The sequence below is a fragment of the Gadus morhua genome, chromosome 8 (assembly GCF_902167405.1).
Source record: "Gadus morhua chromosome 8, gadMor3.0, whole genome shotgun sequence".
NCBI lineage: Eukaryota > Metazoa > Chordata > Actinopteri > Gadiformes > Gadidae > Gadus > Gadus morhua.
The window spans coordinates 25,572,804-25,595,230 of NC_044055.1; the positions used below are offsets into that span (position 1 = coordinate 25,572,804).

Below are 22,427 nucleotides of genomic sequence, written 5' to 3' on the forward strand. Positions count from 1 at the left end.
GTGCGGAAAATACGGTACCTCACATGGATATCCATCGGTTTGCTTTTAGTGGTTTTGTTCACTCATCGAACATGAGGACGTACTGTTTATCGTTTACGCTGCGTGACAGCTCTCTTTTTATGAAAGATGCAATGCCGTATTTGGCAAGATATGCCGTTTTGTTTTCACCTCAGGTGAACGACTTCGCAAACTCAGAATCTGGGAACATAGCAGCCAAGACGTTACTAATGTCCTCGTTCGATTTGAAGGAATTATGTCTGCTCACCGTGTGGAGAACCCACAATACCTCCGCCTTCTGGGTTTCTGGTGGCGACACAAAGCCGGTTAACGCCGTCTGATGTGAAGTACTAGCCACGGATGCTGAACTTTTCAGTCCACTTCTTTCAAATAATACGGCATCGGTGTAGTCCCGCTAGCTGCAACGGAGTATCGGATATATTTCTGCGACCTCATGTGGGACTTAAGAGCTTTTGCTCCCATGGTCCCTAGTATGAATGCCTTTCGGGATAAACGTCACCTTGCCTCGTAATCACCTGCCTTCTCCAACCACCCCAGAAACTTATCCTCCTCAAACCATTTCTCATTGAATTTGCACCGTCCCATCCTGAAAGTAGCGCAAGTTGGCCTAATGATGTCAACCGTCACTAGCTAAAAGTAGCGCCAGCAAGTTAGCCTACTGATGACCGATGTCAACGTTAACGTAACGTAAAACTCCTGAAAATGCCGTAATTAAAAGACGCACTAGGTGATTTGTTGTGCGCGACAATTTCCCCTAGTCTTAAAAAACCCTCTGCAAAATGTAATACCTAGAGCAAATTTACAGTAAATTTAAGACAATTTATGGGCTTAATTTCACACAAAAAAAATTAAGACTTTTTATGACTTTTTAAGGACCCGCGGGAACCATGAGATATGATCTTCAGACCAAGCTGAGCAAATGTGCCAAACAGCCTGTTCTCATTCAAAACCGTTTGGCCGTGACAGCCATCAAACTTGATGGCAAAGCCGCCAAATAAGCCTTTTTTTTTTCTCAGTCATCTCTTTAACATATCATAGGCAAACTTGGAACATAGACTCATGACATCATTCTGGGGACATCCAAACAATTTGGTGACCCTTGATCTCAGGGGGATGTCAAACAGGAAGTGAGCTCATTTCTATGCAAGGCCTTCATGCATCCAAACTAAACTTGGCTCATAGTCTTATGAGCGGATGCTTGTTTACATGTGTCTCTGTTAGGGATATTGTTCCGAATACCCCTATGTATTAGTGTCACTTGTTCATTCGGGCAGAGGATAATGCGCCCTTACAACTAGGTAGCGTAATTTTTCCATATGGTAAACATTGACGCGTTCTCGCATAATGCTCTAGCTCATTCCACCAGCCGTCGTTATTACCGATTACCGAGACGGTCGTCATGTAGCCACCTAGCCGATTACATCCGTCCGGCAGAATTAGTTTATCGAGTCCCATCATGCACCTAGACGATTACGTCTGTCCGATTACCGATACGGTCGTCATGTAGACACCTAGCCGATTACGTCCGCCCGGCAGAATTAGTTTATAGAGTCCCATAATGTTTGACACCCACATTGCTGCATGCAGCTATATTTTCCATGTTGTGATCAGACTTGATTAAAAAAAAACATTCTAATTTGTATCCTTGTTTTGTATTCTTGATGATACACTGAGAGAATTGACTTGGCTCGTCGCCATAAACTGAGGACATCTCTACTATGAAATAGAATACCTAACTGTCATTGTACATCTGTACAACCATTGTTCGACTAAGTCGTACAATAAAAAATAAAAACACCAGTAGCAATCAGTAAATCAACAGTTTAAAAACAAGTATGCATACAGAATAAGTGTATTATCTTTTGGAAAGTGTTAGCTCCTTTATTACTTTGCATGTAGGAATAAGGAAAAATTTGATATATTGAATACTTTTTCTATTGCACCTTCACCTGAATCACGAATAATGTTGAGATGTTTGCTGTATGTGTCTTAAATAGCTCTGCATCTTCTGGTGAGACACATGCTTGCCACCCAAAAATTATCACTAGCCCCATCCTGGCCACCCCAATGAAATTGTCCTGGCTCTGCCACTGATTGTACCGATAGCGATATATTGTTTCACTTTCTTATGAGAAATGTACTTGTAAGTCGCTATGGATAAAAATGTAACACAGAGACCCAAGGCATAGCTTTAACCGAGAATATTAGAAGAATGTTTTAGGCTTTACAGTACTAAGGGCAAAATACCAAAACGAAATGACAAAGAAATTACAACAAATCACAATTCAAAATAATAGCCCTAACCAAGTGGTTTTATGCTTAAATGTGGTCGATAGGGTTTACATGTTTAAATGTGGTCGATAGTGTTTGAATGTGGTCGATAGTGTTTAAATGTGGTCGATAGTGTTTAAATGTGGTCGAGAGTGTTTGAATGTGGTCGATAGTGTTTTATTATGGTCGATAGTGTTTAAATGTGGTCGATAGTGTTTGAATGTGGTCGATAGTGTTTGAATGTGGTCGATAGTGTTTGAATGTGGTCGATAGTGTTTGAATGTGGTCGATAGTATTTGAATGTGGTCGATAGGGTTTACATGTGGTCCATAGTAGTGTTAAATGTTCTTTTCCCTCTCTCTCCACCTCATCCCTCACTCTCCACCTCAAGCTGGTGTGTGGTGAGCGTTCTGGCGCCGATTGGCTGCCGTGCATCACCCAAATGGGTGCTACATACTGGTGGTGGTTAGTGAGGTCCCCCCCCCCCCTCCCCCTTCACTGTAGGCGTCTTTGAGTGTCTAAAAAAGCGCTAAATAAATTCAATGCATTATTATTATTATTATTATGTATGGATGATTTAATGAAGGTTAGGGAAGGAAATGAGGGTCTTACGTTGGACTGAGCCTTGAGGGTGGGCACCAGGTTGCAGAGGGTTTTAAAGCCGATGTTGATGTTGAAGCGTCTCTTCTGCTCGGCAGAGATGTGGGGCACTCTCCGGCTCTTTGACAGACAAATCAGAAACACAGAGGCTTACAACTGTTCTGGAAACAGAACTTTGCGCCATCTTCCCCCGGGAAGTTTAAAGGGATTTATACGATGCAATGTGTTCTCTATTGATGCATATATATTTTTCTACTTCATTTGAATTAAAAAACAAAGAATCTTCTAGGTATACGTTATAAACTATAAAAAAAATTATATCATGAAATTAAGACTATAAAAATTCTTGCATTACAGAGTTAAATCCCATTTAAAAAGCCCATGCATGAAGGCTGCAACAGCAGCCTATTTAGCTTGCCCAGACTGTAATAAAATAGGTTTTAATTTATAAGCAAACCACTAAGAAAAGCAAATACAATTCTACGATTGGACCACTAGTAGCAACTGCATCAAGTCATTTCGTTTTTTTAAGCACAGGTGACAGATTGATGGATTTTAACGTATAGATTGCAGCAAACTCACGGATGACCCAAGACAGAGATTCATCTGGTTTGGATCGTTCTTTAAAAATTCTGAACTGCCAAGGGGCGAGTGCAAACCATCTGGACCACATGGTGAGCCTTGACCTGCGTGCACACACACACACACACACACACACACACACACACACACACACACACACACACACACACACACACACACACACACACACACACACACTGAGGTTGATCTGGTTAAAAATGTACAAGTGCAGGATCAAAGGATGAGCTTGGAGAAGCTGCTGGTCTTACTGGAAGTTTTCTGCCCCTTGCAGCTGGAGGAGTAAGTCTCTTCTTTAGGGACAATGGCCTGGGGACTCTTGTGCGTCTGTGGCACGATGTGAAACGCAGGGGCCTGAGAGACAGGCATTAACAAAGCTATAGAAAGGACAGCATTTACTGGAAAAATGCAGGCTTTTGCTTTTCAAACTATACGCCCAGGCAAACACAATTGCACGCAAGTTCAGCTTTTGTTCAACAGAGGTGAAGGTAGCCCTGTTCAAAGCATATTGTACAACGCTTTACTACGCTCAATTATGGTCAAGCTACAAGAAATCTAGCATGCAGAGGCTGAGAGTTGCGTACAATGATGCTATGCGCATCCTTTTAAAAATACCCAGAGGGGGCAGTGCCAGCCAGATGTTTGTCACAGCAGGAGTGCACATTCCGTGCACTTTTAAGAAATCTCATGTTTCAATTTATGAAACGTTTGGAGGAATCTCGGAATGGTATCATTGTGGTACTTGTAAATCCCACTCTGAGCTGTGCTCGCTATACCTCCAGCCTGAGGGTGCACTGGCTGAAATGTTTGTATATTAACTGACTTTTTATATTTTTGTATTGTATTTGTATTGTACTTGTGCTATTTATGGACTTGAGTCTGAAATAAAGTTTTCATATCATATCATCCTGATCACAAATGTGTTTTATAGACAAAACATCATCGCATGCATGTTGCAGATTGAGTAGGGCTGTGAAACAGGCAGTGACACCCATGATTTGGATACCTTGCCCATTACATGATTGATCCTATAAAAATTGCATTTACATTTAATATTACACGCAAATTGCATTTTGTTGGCAAATAATTGCTGCAATGAATAGATTGCCACCTCTGTCGGGTATAATGATTGTATATGGTGTTTAGCGTCAACTGTTCAATAGCTAGGTTTTATCTCGGATGATATTGGCCACGTTACAAAAAATAAATAAGCCTCAAATATCTTTAGCGAATATGCGTTAAGGAACACTGGTACGTAAAGTCCCAGCGTAAACAAGGCGGCGCACACTGGGCAGCTACAATTGACACCTAGTTCTGCCCTAAACCAATATGATCACGTATGCGCGACGCAGATCGGACAATGACAGAAGTCGGACGGACGTAAGGCAAGCGGTTAAGTATTAAGTAAAGCATGATCAAGCAAGAAGTGATGAGGAAGGAAGTGATTTTGACGAAGCATGACATGTTTGTTATGAGGCAGGAATTGATTCCGATACAAGAGCAGTAAATAGTTATATTATGAAGCAGAAAGTGAATCTGATGTCAAGTATACATGTCAGTAAGTGAAATAAAGCAGGAAGTGATTCTGATGCAAAGTGGTTGGCAGCTGTGTAATAAAGCATACCCCTACCAGACTGGAAGATGTAATGACCATTCCTGCACTGGGAACGACTTCGGCCTTCAACGGTGCTGGTGTTACAATCAGAGCATTTGGTCCAGTAGAAAACGGACCTAAAAAGCAAAAAAAAAAGCGTTGGTAGACTTGATAAAAGCAGTGCTGCATATACAACTCATAATTAAATGATCCAATACCATTCTGAAATAGGTAACTAAAGTTCAGATAACTAGACTTAGAAACAAAAGTGATCATCAAAATAGATAATTATGCTTGCACCATGCTAATATACGTTTGTACTGGCTTTACTGTACGGCACCTAGGGCTAAAGGCCTAAGCAAATGGTATATATATTTACATGGAATATATTTAACTGGGCTTAAAAAGCTGGTGAATTCAGTGTTTCAAATGGAATTTGAACACTGATTAAAAAAGTTTTAGGAAAGCCGTAATTCGTATCCCCATGGTTACGACCCAGGGCAACTTTGATTCATTTTTTAGCAGAGACTTTCAGGCAGACACCGTAGTTAGCCGCTGACCAGACAGAGCTCCACGATCCACACTAACCTCACCGCTGGCAGGGTTTTGCATGAACGCTCTAAAAGAGCGGTGAACTGAAGGGACCCCTCTGCTACTGAACTTGTGCGTGAGCACTGCTCGCTCTTGCAATGGTGAACAACGCTCCCTCTCGCGATGGTGAACAACGCTCACGCACCGTTGACACAATGACACATTGTATAACATCCTTGCATTGTTTTTTCTTGGCTTTTGAAAGTAATCTTAATACTATAGTAGTATACAGTCATCTTTTTGTTTGGGCACTAGGTAATGGAAATGATTGGAGTGCTTGGGCTTGATGGGTAGGAGGAGGTTCTATTGAAAAATAATAGAATCAAACAAGAAGAAATTGACGTTCACAGTTCATTTTCTGGGACTGTGAACGGAGTTCAAATTCCAAATTGTGAAATATGAACTAGCTCCTTTTAAACTGAACTGAACTCTGAGCTAGCTCTTGTGAAGTGTGAACTTGAACAGCAGTGACCGCCGGTGCCCCTTGGTGACGTCATGACGTTAGACTAGGCACACAGGCACTGACACACAACACCACCTGCGTTCGCAGCAGAGTTGAACTTTCCAAAGTTTTTTAGGGAGAAAAAACCATAGGATTTTAGCCCTTCTTTCTCTGGGGACATATTTCAGTGACAAAGTGTTAAAATGGCATAGATTACTAAACTGACGATCATATGTAGACAAATTATCACATTTAAAACATAAACAAAAGTTGGTTTTGGGTTCACTGGCTCTTTAAGCAACAAACATACAATATCAGGTTTTCTATTGTCTAATAAATAAAATAAAAATGTCTATGAAGGCCATGTGAAACCAATTCTATAGAAAAGTTGATTGACCTGTGAGCACCAGATGAGAGGAAGGTAAGTTGTTGGCTGGAACAATTCTCTGCATGTGGCGGCCTTTAGCTTTATTTCCCCCGGAGTTGTGGATGGGTCGGGGCAGGGCGAAGGTCTGATGCTTGTTGGCCGGACAGGGAGCCAGTGGCAGGAGCTGGGACACCAGTAGCGTTTGGGCCTTCTGCGTGGGGGCGGAGCTGTACTCCAAACCCTGGTTGTAGGTGGAGGACACATCGCTGGGCACTGCGGAGGTGGAGGAGGCGGCGGTGGTGTGTGTGATCCTAGACAAAGATCCATGGTCATCTGGCAGGCAGTGTGTGTGTGGTCCGTGGGCTACAGGCTGAGGGCCTCCTGGCTGAGAAGCCGAGGTACTCCGTTGGGGGAACAGAGGCATGTAGCCCTGTACGTATGCACAGCCGTGGGCATCCGTCCCGGAGCTCTGACTGGCTGTGGAGTGAGGACCCAAAGGCCCGGGGGCTTGGCCAGAGATGCCCTCCGCAGAGAGCTGCATGGAGGACATTAACTAAGGTGTCGACCAGGAGAGAGACGGAAAGAAAAAACGAATTAAAGAGGAGCCATATACTGGACATACAACTGAAGGAACGGCACAATCACTGGTGTAACAGATTAGTGCAACATGTATTTGGGCTCAAGTCATGTCACCTACAAAAGTGACATCGCTGGGATGTTTTTGCACCATTTTAGAACCACAGGTTCAACTAGAAAAGGCATTTCCTTTAAGAAATTGTGTTGTGACTGGTGGCTGTTGGAAGACTGACGCTGAACTGGATGCTGTCTTTAAATGATTTTTAACAATTGAGAGATGGATGGAGATTAAACAGAGTTCAACATTTCAACAATCATCGGCCCAAGGACTGATATTTTGAGGTGTTTTGAGATAGACGGCTACTCAAATTCTGAGCTACCCCGGGCGGGATTTAGCGTGAAGATTCCTTACGGAGGATGTAGCACACAATACAATGGAAAGATTTCAAATAACGGACTTGGATGCAAAATGTAGCCCTTTATTATGCAGAAATTTGCTGTTGGTGTATTAGCCAAGGACATTTACAATTACAATTAGGGCATTTAGCAGACGCTTTGGTGGTTAATACACACATTGACACACCAACACACTAACCCTAACCCATGACACTTAACCCTAACTGCTCCTGCCTTGCATGGTTGACTCTGCTGTTGGTGTGTCAATGTGTGTATTAACCACCAACTACTAGAACTAGCCACCTTTCGGTTACAAGACAACTCCTCTACCTCCTAAGCTAAGCCTAACTTTATACAAGGTCTATGTTCGTGCAGTACTCTGCGTTGACTCGGTCCTAAAAATACAATATTATTGTAAATTATCACATCAAAAAAGCGGTAGCTAACGTTAGTTGAATCAAGCAAACAAATAGCTGTTTTTGTTCCAAAAAGCTTGACTTACCTCGAATTTAACATAAGATAGTTCCTTCAAATTAGGGCTTTACGGTATGGACTAAAATGTACTGTATATCACGGTATGATTTGAGGCATAGACGGTAACGGTATTATATCACGGTATGTCATTTTATCTTCTAATTTCGTATATAAATGCTTCTGAAGGGGTAAAATACTGGTAGGGCAGCAAAACTACATAAAAAGTTACTGAAGTTACTTCCATCTCCGAAAAACACTAATGTTTAATAGCATGGATTTGTTTCTCCACTTGCTTGCGGACCTTGCCGTATAGTTCTGGCATCTCAATTTGGCTGAAGTATGTGCGGGCAGGTAACGCATACCAGGGATTGAGTGTTTTGACCATCTCATTTTGAAAGGGAACAATTGTCCTTACACAGGTAAACAGTGACAGCGTTTGTTATCTCGTTCCACCCCTGGCATTTTGTCGTGAGGACTGGCTTTGGAAAAAGCCTGCGGAAGCAATGTCCTATATGCAGAGACAGCTTCACGGTACCAGCGTCTGTCTCGTACGGTGGGGAATGATAGCTTGTGAGGGACTATTGCGCAAGCACGCAGGCGCGCTCAATAGCATACTGCCTGCGAAGGCAATATCGCTGTAAAAATCTGTACGGTAAAGTCTCACGGTAACGTCAAAATCCATACCGTAGCGCAAATTCACACTGGTGTACTTTCTATACCATTTATACCGTACACTCCTACTTCAAATTGGCGTTAAGAGTTTCCATCAGACTCACGCGGTAGCCAGGCGTCTCATCCAAAGGTGAGCTCAGTTGGCGCCGTTTGCTTCAAGATTCTGAAGTGCTGAGATTCCCCCCCCCCCCCCAAAAAAAAACCTCTCCGGTTCTACGCGATTTGGGTCGCGGTTCTACGCGACCCAATAGACCAAGAAAACGGCGATTGTTGCCGACAAGCGACAACTTTGCAGGTGTGAGTATTAGAATGATGATAACAAAGGTGAGGGAATTCGTTCACATCTAGGTTATTGAGTAAAGGTTGAAGAATGATCAGGCTAGATAGATGGAATCTTATCTATATGCCCCATCATTGGTTCTACATGAATTATCATTGCTGCAAGGGTCCATGTCAGAAATGTTTAACCTTAATTAAATCCTGCTTTGGCTAAAGCGTGCTGAAATCACACACTCTGGACCTCAATGGAAGTCAAAGAGACGAAGCGAAAATATACGAAGCGCGTATAAAATAATTATAGAAAGAATCTATACATAGAAATATAGAAATTATTTTTCGATCAGTTCAAAGATCTAAATGTGATGATTGAATTTAAATGTAGAAATATTACCGAATTGTGAAGTCTGAAGTTTCCAAGAAATATACATGCATTAAAGTTGAATATTTTAGAAAATATAGAAAACACAATATTGGGATATCCTAAAAGGCTGTAACAGCTTAACGAGGAACAAATATAATTTATATGGAAGTCCGCACCCGATCCACGGCATCGGGCCGATATTTGCCAATTACGCTGGATCAGATATCGGAGCTACCGCATGAGAGCTACCTGTTGAAAAACCAAGTCAGCAGTGTGGCTGTATTTCAACCTTAAAGAAGAAAAAATGGCAACAGCCAGGGTCTGGCTGTTGCACGATTGTTGCACCAACCTCGGCTACAGCTGATCACAGATGTTGTGATAGCTACAAGTTTGGCTACCACAAAAGCTAACAATTTCGGACTTTGCGGACGTCCAATCGATTAAAATTATTAATAAATTGGAAATATGATTATTATAATTTTGGCGTTTGTGTGTCGGGACCCCATTTTTATGGCTAGAGGCTAGCTGCTTCTTACATATCCGATGTACTCCCAGTAGAAGATAAATGCTAATGTAAACTATCTTTTTCACGTCATGATATCTACACAAACGATATACCATTTGAAAGACTCCAAGGAGTCCAACCGTACAAGCTGGGGATGGGCACGAGTAGTAAATTCCAAACTCGAGTGATCGAAGGAATTCTATTTTTAGAATCCAACGCATCTGCAGCAGGAATAGGCCTGATGATGAACGGCAATATTACCAACCAAACATGTAATGCTTATTCTCCATCAAAACAGTCAGAGTATTCATTATTTATTTTTGCAAACGTTCAAAACACATTTTCCTTACAAAAATAAATATGCGTCTCACAATTTAAATCACGTTGAACCAAGGCCTGTAACGGTTTAAAAAAAACAAAAACAAAACAATTAGCCTAACCATTGCAAATCATTTAAGCTGCAAATAAAATGGCAGCAAATGGACTATGGAAATACTCAGCGTTGTGATCTTCTCTACACGGCCGGGATTACAGCTGCGTCTTGCAGCGGTGAAATAGCCGACACACTTGGTTGCTGCGGGTCTGCTTTCCCGAACTCACCGTTGTGTTTCAGGAGTATATGTTGCCGCATAGTACTTGTAGTACTCTGGTAGCTCGATTTCGCTTGGCATATTTTACATTTCACCTTATGATCTCCTATTTCTTTAAAGTATTTCAATTCTTCGCAGCGCTTTGCTTTAACCGCCATCTCTTAACTTTTTGAATTCTGGCGTGCCTGCACACGGCACGGCACGCGGCACACAGAAATTTGATACATTTCATTTGCTTTGTGCCCACGACATGCGTTAGTGGCGCTATCATGCCAAATTTGTACCGGCCTACGTTGTTGTTGTTGACAAATTCCAAACCTGCCTGGCAACAGACGACGCGATCGTCTGTTGCCTGGCAACGGGCGATCGCGTTGAATGACGTAGGAAGGTTCTTGAACATTCGCGAACTTTCATGCTTGTTCATTGCACTCCTTCATTGAGCGTGACAAGACAGGTTTTTGAAACCTGCTATAAACACTCAGTTTACTAGCTAAATTCGATTAAACAATTCAATACAAATATAAAGTAAAAACAAGTGTTATCTAGCGATCCGTTATCAGTATTATGTTATTTGGTGTTCGGCAACATAAGCGCGAATGGTTTTTGAAACCTGCTTTAAACACTCAGTTTACTAGCTAAATTCGATTAAACAATTCAATACAATACAAATATAAAGTAAAAACAAGTGTTATCTAGCGATCCGTTATCTGTATTATGTTATTTCGTCTTTGGAAACATGAGCCGAATGTTTTTTGAAACCTGCCCGGCAACGGACAACCCAATCAAATCAGTTGTCAAGTTGTCAACAACTGATGTCGAGGCCGGTACAAATTTGGCAGCCGGTACAAATTTGGCATGACAGCGCCGCACAGAAAATTGATACATTTGCTTCAGAAAGCTTTGTTTGTGTGTGTATATGCAAACTTGAGTTTGCCTGTCCACCAAGCGAGTTCATTTGTAACGAGGAGTACTCGAGTAATCGATTCCTCACACCCATCCCTAGTACAAGAACTTATTTTGATTAACCAGATGTGAAAGAATAACGTCAATAACACTTCCTGGTTACTACATGTAATGACACACACGCATGCATTGCATACGCACAAGCACACACACTTGATTCGACCATTTCAAACTATCATCTTTAACAGCTCAGCTATTGTCTATATTATCTCAAATGTATTCAAACTTTAACCATTTAACCATTTGTTTAACTCTTCACTTTATGTTTTGAACTTTTTTTTTATTTTTTTATGTGTGCATGTTTACATTGTTAACTCCATTTAAACTACTCCATTTTAACGCTTTTCTTAAGTGAGATGTTTGAAGATGGTTTGTTGGCAATCATGAGCAAAGTGGTTCCATATTTTTTTAATTATTATTATTTGTGAGAGTAAAACAAAGTATCGGATAGATATCGGTATAGGCAGCTAGCCTAAGCTATGGTATCAGAATTGAAAAAGTGGTAACGGGACATCTCTAATATTTAACATATATTTAACAAAATCCAACATCTACGGCCCCTTAGGACTTGTGTGGGGGATGACCAAAAAAGGTGAATAAGAAATTGCCAGAAAATTATCAATGCAGGGCGCCCAGGCCCCTTACTATGATTCATGCTACATTTTTCAATTTTTTATCTAACTGATGATCTAATTTTTTTCTGATAATACCTGATCAATACCTGATGTCAATACTGAGTGACCTTTAGAAAGAAGAACACAGACTTGTTTAACCTTGATCACAACAATTAGCTGTAACACTAATCAGCCCTACAGGCAACCCGGGTCAGATACAAACTCTTGTTTCTGCCATGCAGGTCAATGGAGAAACGCAATACATACATAGTTATCTATGCCTTTTTAAAACTGCGAACTGAAATAAGTTCCCAATTTAGAGAAAGAAGGGCAGCGTCACTTGCTACGTTGTGTCGCGCATTTCGCATTCAATTTCGCTCATTATAACACTCATAACAGTAACACAACAACCGTACTAAAAAAGTACCACAAAGTTTTCGTGGGTCGTAACCATCTTTCCTAAAACTCAGATATTTTTCTATCTGTGTTTTAATTGAGCTAAAACAGTAGATCAAAAAGGGGTCAAAAATAGAGTAAAACAAGAGCAACCCAAAATGTAAAAATGCATCCTCTATTCAGCCATTAGAGGGATAAATAGATGTTATAATAATATTTTTGTATATTAGTATAACGTAGTAGCCGTTGATTTCAATACAAGCTGAACAATTTGTAATTAGAATATATTTTCTAGGACAAAACTGTGGAACTATTAGGGCCAAAAAATGTGGCGTTGTATTTGGGCTTTTTGGTGCCCTAGAAGTCTATGCTACAACTTGTATACCTAATAGATCAAATATGTCTGCCTAATGATGTTCAACTTGCATTTAATGAATTTTCCTTTCCAAATGGTAATCGCTTCAAATATTACATGAGCATATTTGAAGCAATTGTATTGCTCATTGAGAAACATATCTATGTAGTTATTTATAGCAGTTTTCTTATCAGAAGGGCAGATTTGAGGGCTGCTTTGACTTGTCTTTTGAGGCGTTTTGTATTACAGGGTGGTTGTGTGAGAGTTGTTGGCGCTTGGCCTTTACCTGTGAGCTGCTGCTGGGTAGAGGGGAAAGAGACGGTGCAGTAGGGGAGACAGTGGGGAGGAAGGGCTGACGCAGGCTGTGGAACAAGTCTGATGACAACATTCTCTATGTTAGTGTGCTGCTAAGACATCAGACTAACAGGCTTGTGTTTTCAATGGGGGAATAAGTCAGGAATAACAATCCTCGTTCACACTGCAAGCGGAAACTGCTGACATACGCATTTTTTGCTCATATACAAATTGTATCTGATTTTGAATAGCAAAGATCGAATGGATTTTGATATTTTCGATTCTAAAAATCAGATACAGGTCAGATCTTTTGAAGTGGACTACTACGTCTTTCTGCACTGGCTGGGGTTCCTCTGTGAATAGAAACATGGAAGACCGCTATGATGGAGGTAGTCAGTAGAGGGACTGTGACATTTGTAGTACATGGTAGTCTATTTAATGTTACCCTTGACATCATGGCATTAATTTAGGAGGAAATGTGTTTTTGTAAAGCCATTACCGTCCTGATACCACCACTCCTGCCGGTCCCGCAACCACACAAACATCCAAAAAGAAGTTCTAGCCATTGCTTCACAAAAATACATTGTTATCAACTGCTCACATCGCTGGCTTCCACTGCATTTTAACGTATTAAGGACACTGTCAACACTGACTTCAGTGGCCTCCATGGTTACTTGGTACCACAGTGTGCTGTGTGAGTCTTTTTTTTATGTTATCTGGCACAATTGAGTCAGTTCAGACTGTGACTAGTTCACACTGGAATTTGATATTGGCCAAATTAAAAAAAATAATGTGAAACAAACCAATGGGAATCGGAGGAATAAGTCCAAATTCAGCAGTAAGGCTTGCAGTGTGCCCGTAGTCCATGTTATTACCTTGATACTAGTACAACAAAACAGCTTGTGATTTACACACGTTGATTAATACTGTGTTAAATGTTCTATCAACATCTAGATGAAAAGGGAATGACCGTGAGCATCTTGGACCTGCTAAGGGTAGAATTATCCTCCATGTGTACGCTCTCTGGGTGTAGTTTCCAAAGGCTTCTACCTTGCAGTGGCTCAAAAGAATCCATGAAGTCCAGGTTTGGCTGCAAGGTTATGAGTCCAGGCTGAATCATGTCTGCGTTCACCGCATGAGCTGGACAAAGAAAAGGGATGAATCTCTGGTTTGGCACGCACCCTCGCCCCAAGTCAATCGCAGCCTAAATGCTGTGGTGCCACTATGTTCCCTACACCTTAAGTTTGACTTCTGGCCACAAGAGCAGTGTAAACTAAAAGACAGCAAAGGGAATAGGAAGACCATTGTGTATCCTTACCCAAAATCTACTACTCAGGCCCTATAAATGAAAGTAAAAAATATCTCCCTCATATAATAGAAGTTTCTGGCCAAGATTGAGGGCCCTATTTTAACGGTCTGAAACGCAAGTGGGAAGCGTAAAGCGCAAGTAGCTTTGTGGGCGGTTCTACGGCGCTATCGCTATTTTACAGGCGGATAAATGACGCTTGCGCCGCGGCGCAAGTGTCAAAAGGGTTGGTCTGAAGCAGCCTAATTACCCGTAGGTGTGGTTTGGGCGTAACGTGCAACAAACCAATGAGAGTGCCAGCTCCCATCCCCTTTAAGAGCCATGAGCGCATTTGAATCGGACGAGTTGATATTTTGACAGTGCGTCTGCAGTCTCCGATGAGACAGATGCACATGAATTTCAAACTGCAAATGGCTTAGTTTATTGCCAAATAATATGGCCTAATTCACACATGGAATAAGGGGTTTTCTTCCACAACTTCAGAAATACTGAGTCCTCAAATAAATTTCGGCAAAGAAAACGTATGATAGGCTATAACATATGATATGCGGTAACTGTGGTTCTATTTAATGATATACGCAATACATTATAAACATTGTTTGTGAGTATTGTATGCTATCCTAATATGCATGGGTCAAGTACCATGCATATTAAGGAGGAGTTCAAGTACCTCGGGGTCTTGTTCGCGAGTGAGGGAACTATGGAGCGTGAGATTGGCCGGAGAATCGGAGCAGCGGGGGCGGTATTGCGTTCGCTTTACCGCACCGTTGTTACGAAAAGAGAGCTGAGCCGCAAGGCAAAGCTCTCGATCTACCGGTCGATCTTCGTTCTATATCCTCAACTATGGTCATGAGGGTTGGGTGATGACCGAAAGGACGAGATCGCGGGTACAAGCGGCCGAGATGAGTTTTCTCAGAACGGTGGCTGGCGTCTCCCTTCGGGATAGGGTGAGAAGCTCAGCCATCCGTGAGGAACTCGGATTAGAGCCGCTGCTCCTTTACTTAGAAAGGAGTCAACTGAGGTGGTTCGGGCATCTGGTAACGATGCCCACTGGGCGCCTTCCTTGGGAGGTGTTTCAGGCACGTCCAGTGGGGAGGAGACCTCGGGGAAGACCCAGGACTAGGTGGAGAGATTATATCTCAACACTGGCCTGGGAACGCCTCGGGATCCCCCCGTCAGAGCTGGTCAATGTGGCCCGGGAAGGGAAGTCTGGGGCCCCCTGCTTGAGCTGCTCCCCCCACGACCCGACCCCGGATAAGCGGACGAAGATGAGATGATGATGAGAGTGTTTAGTTTGCGTGTGTTTAAACAGAGCACACACGCGCGCCCGCATTCATTCATTCTTTTTAACACTCACTCGCGGTAAAACAATGTTTTTCACGATCAAATAGGCCTACTCATCAATCCTAAAAGTTATGGGCATGTAGGCCTACACGATGTCTGTGTCAAGAAAATATGTGTTTGCTGTACGGTGTTTGCAGATGCATTGATTTAAAAGTACAACTTATTACCGCTGCATCAGCTGTTCTTTCCCAAATAATTTACCAAGAATGTGCGGCTAGGTAGATGAGAGAAGCAAAGTGTATGCGCGAGGTGCACATGCAATCCGTATGCATCGCATGCGCATGTATGCATGCGCCCTTAAAATAGCATCTGAACAACGCGCCACTGACTTTAAACCAGGTATTTCCTGGTCAGTAGCGCAATGGTATTCAGAGACGGCAAAATACCGTTTGCGCCAGAACACGCCTCCTCCTTCCGCCGAACCGCCCCTTGGGGCGCATGATCAATCCCTAATTTACCGGCGATTGGCGCTGGTGGGAAAAGAATGCTCTGCGCCAGTTGTAAACTAGCAACGACACATGCGCCAGTGACTAAGTCACTTGCGCCGGATGCAAGATAGGGCCCTGAGTGTTTAAAGACGGCTAGGGTGGCCTTATGATTTCCTCTTGCAGTCCACTGAGACCCAACCAATTACCAACTAAAACACTCCACTTTTATCGCCTATGATATATTGCTCTGGAACATAAAGTAGAAGCCCAATAAAGTAAAGTTAAAAAGGTGCAATGTGTTCAATTTGGAAGAATCGGTTCTCTAAATTCTAAACGAATATGGGGCAGCATATTAACAGAAGGATGTGGTGACAACCCAGGTTATTCTAACCATTATGGAGCATCTTACTTTCATCTTCCTTCACATAGTGTTGATAATTGAAGATAATCTTTGACAGATCTTAACTAATAATTGTACAAGTTGCACCTTAAAGTACAGTAACTCATACAGTTCTTTCAATAGTGAGTTCACTTGCTGTCAAAATTGACAATGATTGATTGAATTGTAAGTCGCTTTGGATAAAAGCAAATGCTGAATGACAAAAAGTGATGTAAATAGATATACAGAGTATTAATTCTACAGAACTTTCTTTTATCATCTAGTTTGTCTAGAAAAAAATGAAATTTTTCAGTCAAACTACATCATTTACTTATATAATAAAAAAAAAATTATTCTTGTAGTTTAGCGCGAGCATCCATGTTTTTCCGACTTGATAGCTCAAACACACGTAGGTCGGATATTCAGAGTTTCCGACTTCCGATTTCCGAACCATAAACGAACGCAGCATAACATACGTTTGTGATTTTATTTGCAGGTGTGGTAAATGAGCTAATCGTGTGTGCCATTTTAGGTAGTATCGGAGGCATTTGCGATACTGGTATAGGTATTGAAACAACTGTACTCTGGTTGCACCTGTATTAAAATTGCTAAATTGAATAAATATATCCAATAACAAAGGAGCTGGTCCCTGAAACATAGTTGCTCACCGATATCCCGCTCGTTGGGACAGGCTACGGGCTGGTGGGAGGCCAGTGTGGAGAACAGGGTGTCTGAGAACTCAGACATCAGGACGTCCATGTCGAACAGCTGGTCCATCTCCATGGGGATGGGGGAGTCGTGGACCTTGCGGGCTACGCGCCGCGTAGCACTCTCCTCGTCCTGACAAAAGGAGACACGGAGTGTGTCTGGAAACACTTCTCCAAACAGGGAGAACTGCTCCTCCGGCCCCTTCAAGCATTGGAACACAGTGCACCACACAAGCTTTGAAGTCATTCACGACGGCATGCAATGTTAAAAGTATAGCAAAACATATCCAATATTATTAGGATAGGGAATGGCCACTGTTACTGGCTCATGTGTGGAGGGGGAGGGTCCTAGAGATTAAACAGCATGCGTAAACGTCCCTGTGATAACTTAGGAGAAAGATTTCACAACCTCCTACGTGTGTTTGGACAATTCGCAAACTATTGACCAGTGCCAGAGTCCTCTATGGGTCTTATTTTGGAAACCTACATCCTCCCGTACCCGCAATACTTAAAAACGCATCATCTATACCAACTGTTTCCACGTGTGTGCGCATGCGTTCGACGAGCACGGAAGCGACAGTCTCACGAGTGTTCAGGCGTCCGACGCGACCTGCACCCGTGTCCGACACAGTTTTTTTTTCACCTGTTTCATCCAAATTGTGCTGGTCACCCGTCGGGTACCCGCGGGTACTTATGTGCCATAAAGGGCTTTTCACACGGGAGACGTTTGACGCGCCTGCTGCATTCTCAATGGTGAGGCGAGCGGGCAGAGAGGAGGTACAGCATCCTGTCAAGCGGCACGACAAGCGGGCGCACTCTCTTGATGCCTTGTTCACACTACATGCGTCCGTTGGCGGATGACTGAGGGCGTGTTTGACGTACAGGGGACTAGTCTCTGTAGACGCCTACTGCAGCCAATCAAATCGCTTTCTGCCGACGGACGGAGGTAGTGTGAACAAGCCCTGAGACTGTCGCTTCCGTGCTCGTCGAATGCATGCGCGCACACGGGGAAACAATTGGTATAGATGAGAATCACAATAAAATGTGACACTGAATTCCAAACCGCACATTGTAATTTCTGCATCCATAATCAAAATATTTATTAGTAATATAGTGAAAAAAATCGAATTGTCATGTTGATTTACGGTGTGTGCCCCTAAAAATTCTGGTTGGGCCCTTAACTTTTTTCACTAGGAGCACTGTGACCCCTAGCTTTTCAGCTAGGGGTCACAGTGCTCCTAGTGAAAAAAGTTAGTCTGGAGACCTGCACTAGTATTAAAGAGCTTAAATTCATGTTATTCAAAATCATGCTCAGGCACAATGGGAGGCGACGCAGGCAGAGCCCAGATAGCGACACTTGTTGTACGACCTTGCTAACATGCAACCTATAAACATCTTAGAACTAAATATACAATGACAACCCATACTGGAAATAAGCAGTTATGATATATATACTCGTATGCAAACATACTGTGTGGCCAGTGTGACACAATACATGTGACAGTAATAGGGCTACACGATATTAGGAACACATGCGATATTATTCTATTAAGATAATGATATGACTTGCGATATTGAATGTTTTTGTTCACTCTACTTGTTTCCAACATAGACTGATGCAGAAATTCAAAAAAGAAATGCATCGTTTCCATTATTGGGAAAAATGTAGCTACACCTGCAATGCTGGCAATAAGTCATCTTGCACCCTTAAACATTTTCTGATACTGTAAACAAAATAAAATTGTCATCGTATCCTCTTTTCAAACCTGGTAGCCTTCTTCTAAACCATTCATTTGTTGAGCCAATAAGGTGAGGCAGAATGGGGTCTGGGGAGTTAAGGTTGCTTAAATGATGATATTAAAAGCACATAAAATAATAATAATTTGACAGTAATAAAACAATGATATACCTTTATGGTGAGTTCTTGGCCCAAAAAAGCTTACACAATGAACAATCAGCAAAAATGTGGTTAAACTAAAGTGCATGTGTTGAACTCGAGGGCAAACAATGTGCGTAGAGTCACCAGAGTCCTGCAACGGGTCGGGTACCCGCATAAAAGTTGCTCAAACGGGCGGATTGTGACGTCCCTAAGATTCACGGGCGGGGATGCGGGCGGGTAAAGAACTCCTTGCGGGTGGATAGGGGATGAGAACCAAAACAGTATTTTAGTTTGCTGAAATAAAACATAATTGAAAAGTATGTGAAATATTCTGGCGCAGACTACATTTTATCGCTGTTTAAGTAATCTTTGCGTTATGTCTATTGCAAGCGTTGATAGTGCGATGACGATACATTTTCGATATATCGTGCAGCCCTAGACAGTAATGCTATGAATTACAGCTCATACTAGAAAATGCATTTCCTGCAGAAAATTACCAATTAGTAATTTAGTTGTCGAATATTTACAGGAAGTGCAGCTCATGCCAGCAGTTTGGTCCGGACCAAGTGACAGTCCTATCCGGACCCATGACCAATTTAAAATAATGCGATATATATATATATTTTTATATTTCACTATACAAAGCATGATTATGTTAATAAAGACATTTCTCACTGAAATATAAATTTAACGGCAGAATAGTCCTTAGTACAGCATAAAAACAGCAAAAAGTAATGATCTTCACAAGAGCGAAGATCATGCACTCATGAATGAGAAAATGGCATGCTCGAAAATTAGGAAAGTTGGTCACGAAAACAGACATTTTAAAGATGAATGGACAGACCAATACATGTTCATTCTCCCGCAAGGCAGTACTAAACCTTTGTTTTGTCTTTTATGTGTTGAAACTGTTGCGCTGATAAAAAGCGGGAATATTAAGCGTCATTACGAATCCAAACACAGATCCTTCGAGGAAAAGTATCCCCGGAAGTCAGAAGTAAGAGCGCGTAAAATATCCGAGCTGAGAGCTCAGTATGAGAGGCCTACGCGAGTCTTCACACACTCATTTACAGGCCAGCAACGTGCAAATGAATGCTCACTTAAAGAATAATTCAATGTATTATAAATGTGAAAAAAAATTGAAATCGGTTCATCCTAGCCTGAAAAAAGGCAGAAAGAGTGTTTTCATGGTCTCTCTGGCTCAAAGTAAGAAAACCTCCAACTACCACAGTGCATTGCGCTCGCTGCCCGCCCACCTGTCGGTCTCCCGTCCCCCTCATTCCCCCTCAGTACGCGAGCTCCCGCCCCCTCTCATTCCTCATTGGTGGAAAAATTTGCCACCAAAAGTGTGTTGTAGTCCTCGGCCCTTCCAGCGGGACAAGAGGTTTCTCTCGAAATGACGTCAAACGCGTCATTTGACGTCATTTCGGGAGAAAATTAGATGACAAAAAATGGGCCAAGGGGAGTCTGGTTTAGACTGATATTTATTTATATATTTATTTATATTACAATAGCGATTTTATAATGATAGAACGCCGGTTCTAAATGGGTGAAGTATCCCTTTAAGATTGCATGGATTTTGGGGCAACATAAAAAAAACTTTCAGTGACGAGACGAGACGGTTGTGAAGGAGGGCTTGAACGCCACTGCCCAGACGTTAATTGAAGGTAAACAAAGGGATGAATTGTGTGAAAAAAATCAAGCAAATCCCAATGTCAGCTGCAACGACCACCATAATAATCCGAAATGTTATCAGATGACGCATTGTCACAGCTTGATGCGGCTGTTCAGAGTGCCCCATGCATATCCTTAGCCATTGATGAGTCTTCAGATGTAACGGACAATTTACATATGCTTCATTAAATATAAAGAAACCCTCCGAAGAGGAGGGTGGCAAAAAAATAAATAATAATCATATGTGTTACTTTACTTTGTTAAAAGTAAGCTATTTGGAAATTGAAAATAAATTCCTCTGAAATTATAAGGAAATATGCCGTGTTGATTGTATTTGACAAAAGTAGGTTATTAGGAGGTGGTAGGTAAGAGGTTCGGACCTTTCTTGAAAGAAATTTTTAGTAACTGTTGAGTAACTTGATCAAAAGACCCCTGAACTAGAGGATGTCTGATCAAGACTATACTACACAGAGCAAATATTCAGTGTGTAACTCACTTGTCTGGCATTGCCATGACGATACAGCATGCAATACTATGAGGGGCCGTTTAGGACATAACTAATTGAGACACTCTCACACACATACCTTTGCGATAAGTGCCCTGGGATCTTTTACGACCTCACTGAGTCACTAGTCTTCATTTACATTTAGTGCTATATGCCTTGTAAATGTTGCTATGGCTTTCCAATTACCAAATTGATTGCCTATAATAAGTAAAGTACACGTACATTTAGGGACACTTTACAAGTGCACTTAAATATTTGTATTGTATGAGGGGCCGTTTAGGACATAACTAATTGAGACACTCTCACACACATACCTATGAAACACTCTTACACTCACTACTGAAATGCTCACACACTCACTACTGAAACACTCACACATACATACTCTTCTGAAACACTTACACATACATATGAGAAACACACACGCATACATACATACCTCTGTGGCATATACACATACATATGAAATGCTTACATTCATACAAGTGAAACATTTATACGTATCCATCTGAAACACTCATGCAAGCACATATTTGTATAAATGTTTCAAAAGTATGAATACGTTTTTCAGTTATATGTATGTATGCTCTTACATGAGGATGTGCAAGCGTTTCACATGTAGTATTCATACCAGTAATTTCAGTAGTGACGGTGAGAGCGTTTCAATAGTGAATGTAAGAGTGTTTCAATAGTGAATGTAAGAGTGTTTCATAGGTATGTGTGCATGAAATTCCAAGGTCAAGGTCGGCATTTAAACCGGAAGGCGCGAACAAAGAGTGCCGGTTTCTAAGCCTAACGGTGAAGAGCGTGACATTTCAGCCAATCTAAGCCAACGGTGAAGAGCGTGACTGACATTTCAGGTTTTTTGTGTTATTGAATATGAATATGAAGGTGCAACTTTTAATTATTTTGATCAGTCTGAGGCTTTATTTGTAATTGGCAATCGCGGTGAAATCGTATATTTTCTAAATAGGGTGCTGCGCTGCGTTGAAAGCCTACAGCAAGACCCGGGAGACGAGAGATGTTTTAGAGAGCTTAATGACCACACCATTATATTAAATTCCATGTCGCCCACGATACGACATAACAGTTGAGCAATTTAACCAGTGCCTGGGACTTGGTTTTAACTGGCAGGGAATTGCTTATTTTTTCGGAATAAACCGTCGGACTGTGTTCAGACATAGGCAACGTCTTGGTGTCGGACCTTTAGAATACACGTCCTTGACCAATGTAGAACTTACATCAAT

The 22,427-nt window shown here is 41.8% G+C and overlaps 1 protein-coding gene across 7 annotated transcripts in view; it reads right to left on the reverse strand.

The window, feature by feature from the left end:
- Positions 1-22,427, reverse strand: part of mlxip (MLX interacting protein) — a 97,431-nt gene that overhangs the window by 19,004 nt on the left and 56,000 nt on the right. For 5 of the 7 annotated variants that reach the window (XM_030363281.1, XM_030363278.1, XM_030363285.1 and 2 more), the window contains 8 exons: positions 17,084-17,324; positions 14,009-14,098; positions 12,951-13,039; positions 6,514-7,036; positions 5,120-5,220; positions 3,741-3,843; positions 3,472-3,575; positions 2,902-3,009 (listed from right to left, as the gene is read on the reverse strand). In XM_030363281.1, coding sequence (XP_030219141.1) covers positions 2,902-3,009; positions 3,472-3,575; positions 3,741-3,843; positions 5,120-5,220; positions 6,514-7,036; positions 12,951-13,039; positions 14,009-14,098; positions 17,084-17,324 — 1,359 coding nt within the window. The remainder of the gene's footprint in view (positions 1-2,901; positions 3,010-3,471; positions 3,576-3,740; positions 3,844-5,119; positions 5,221-6,513; positions 7,037-12,950; positions 13,040-14,008; positions 14,099-17,083; positions 17,325-22,427) is intronic. The other 2 variants (XM_030363282.1, XM_030363279.1) reach the window with 1 other exon arrangement.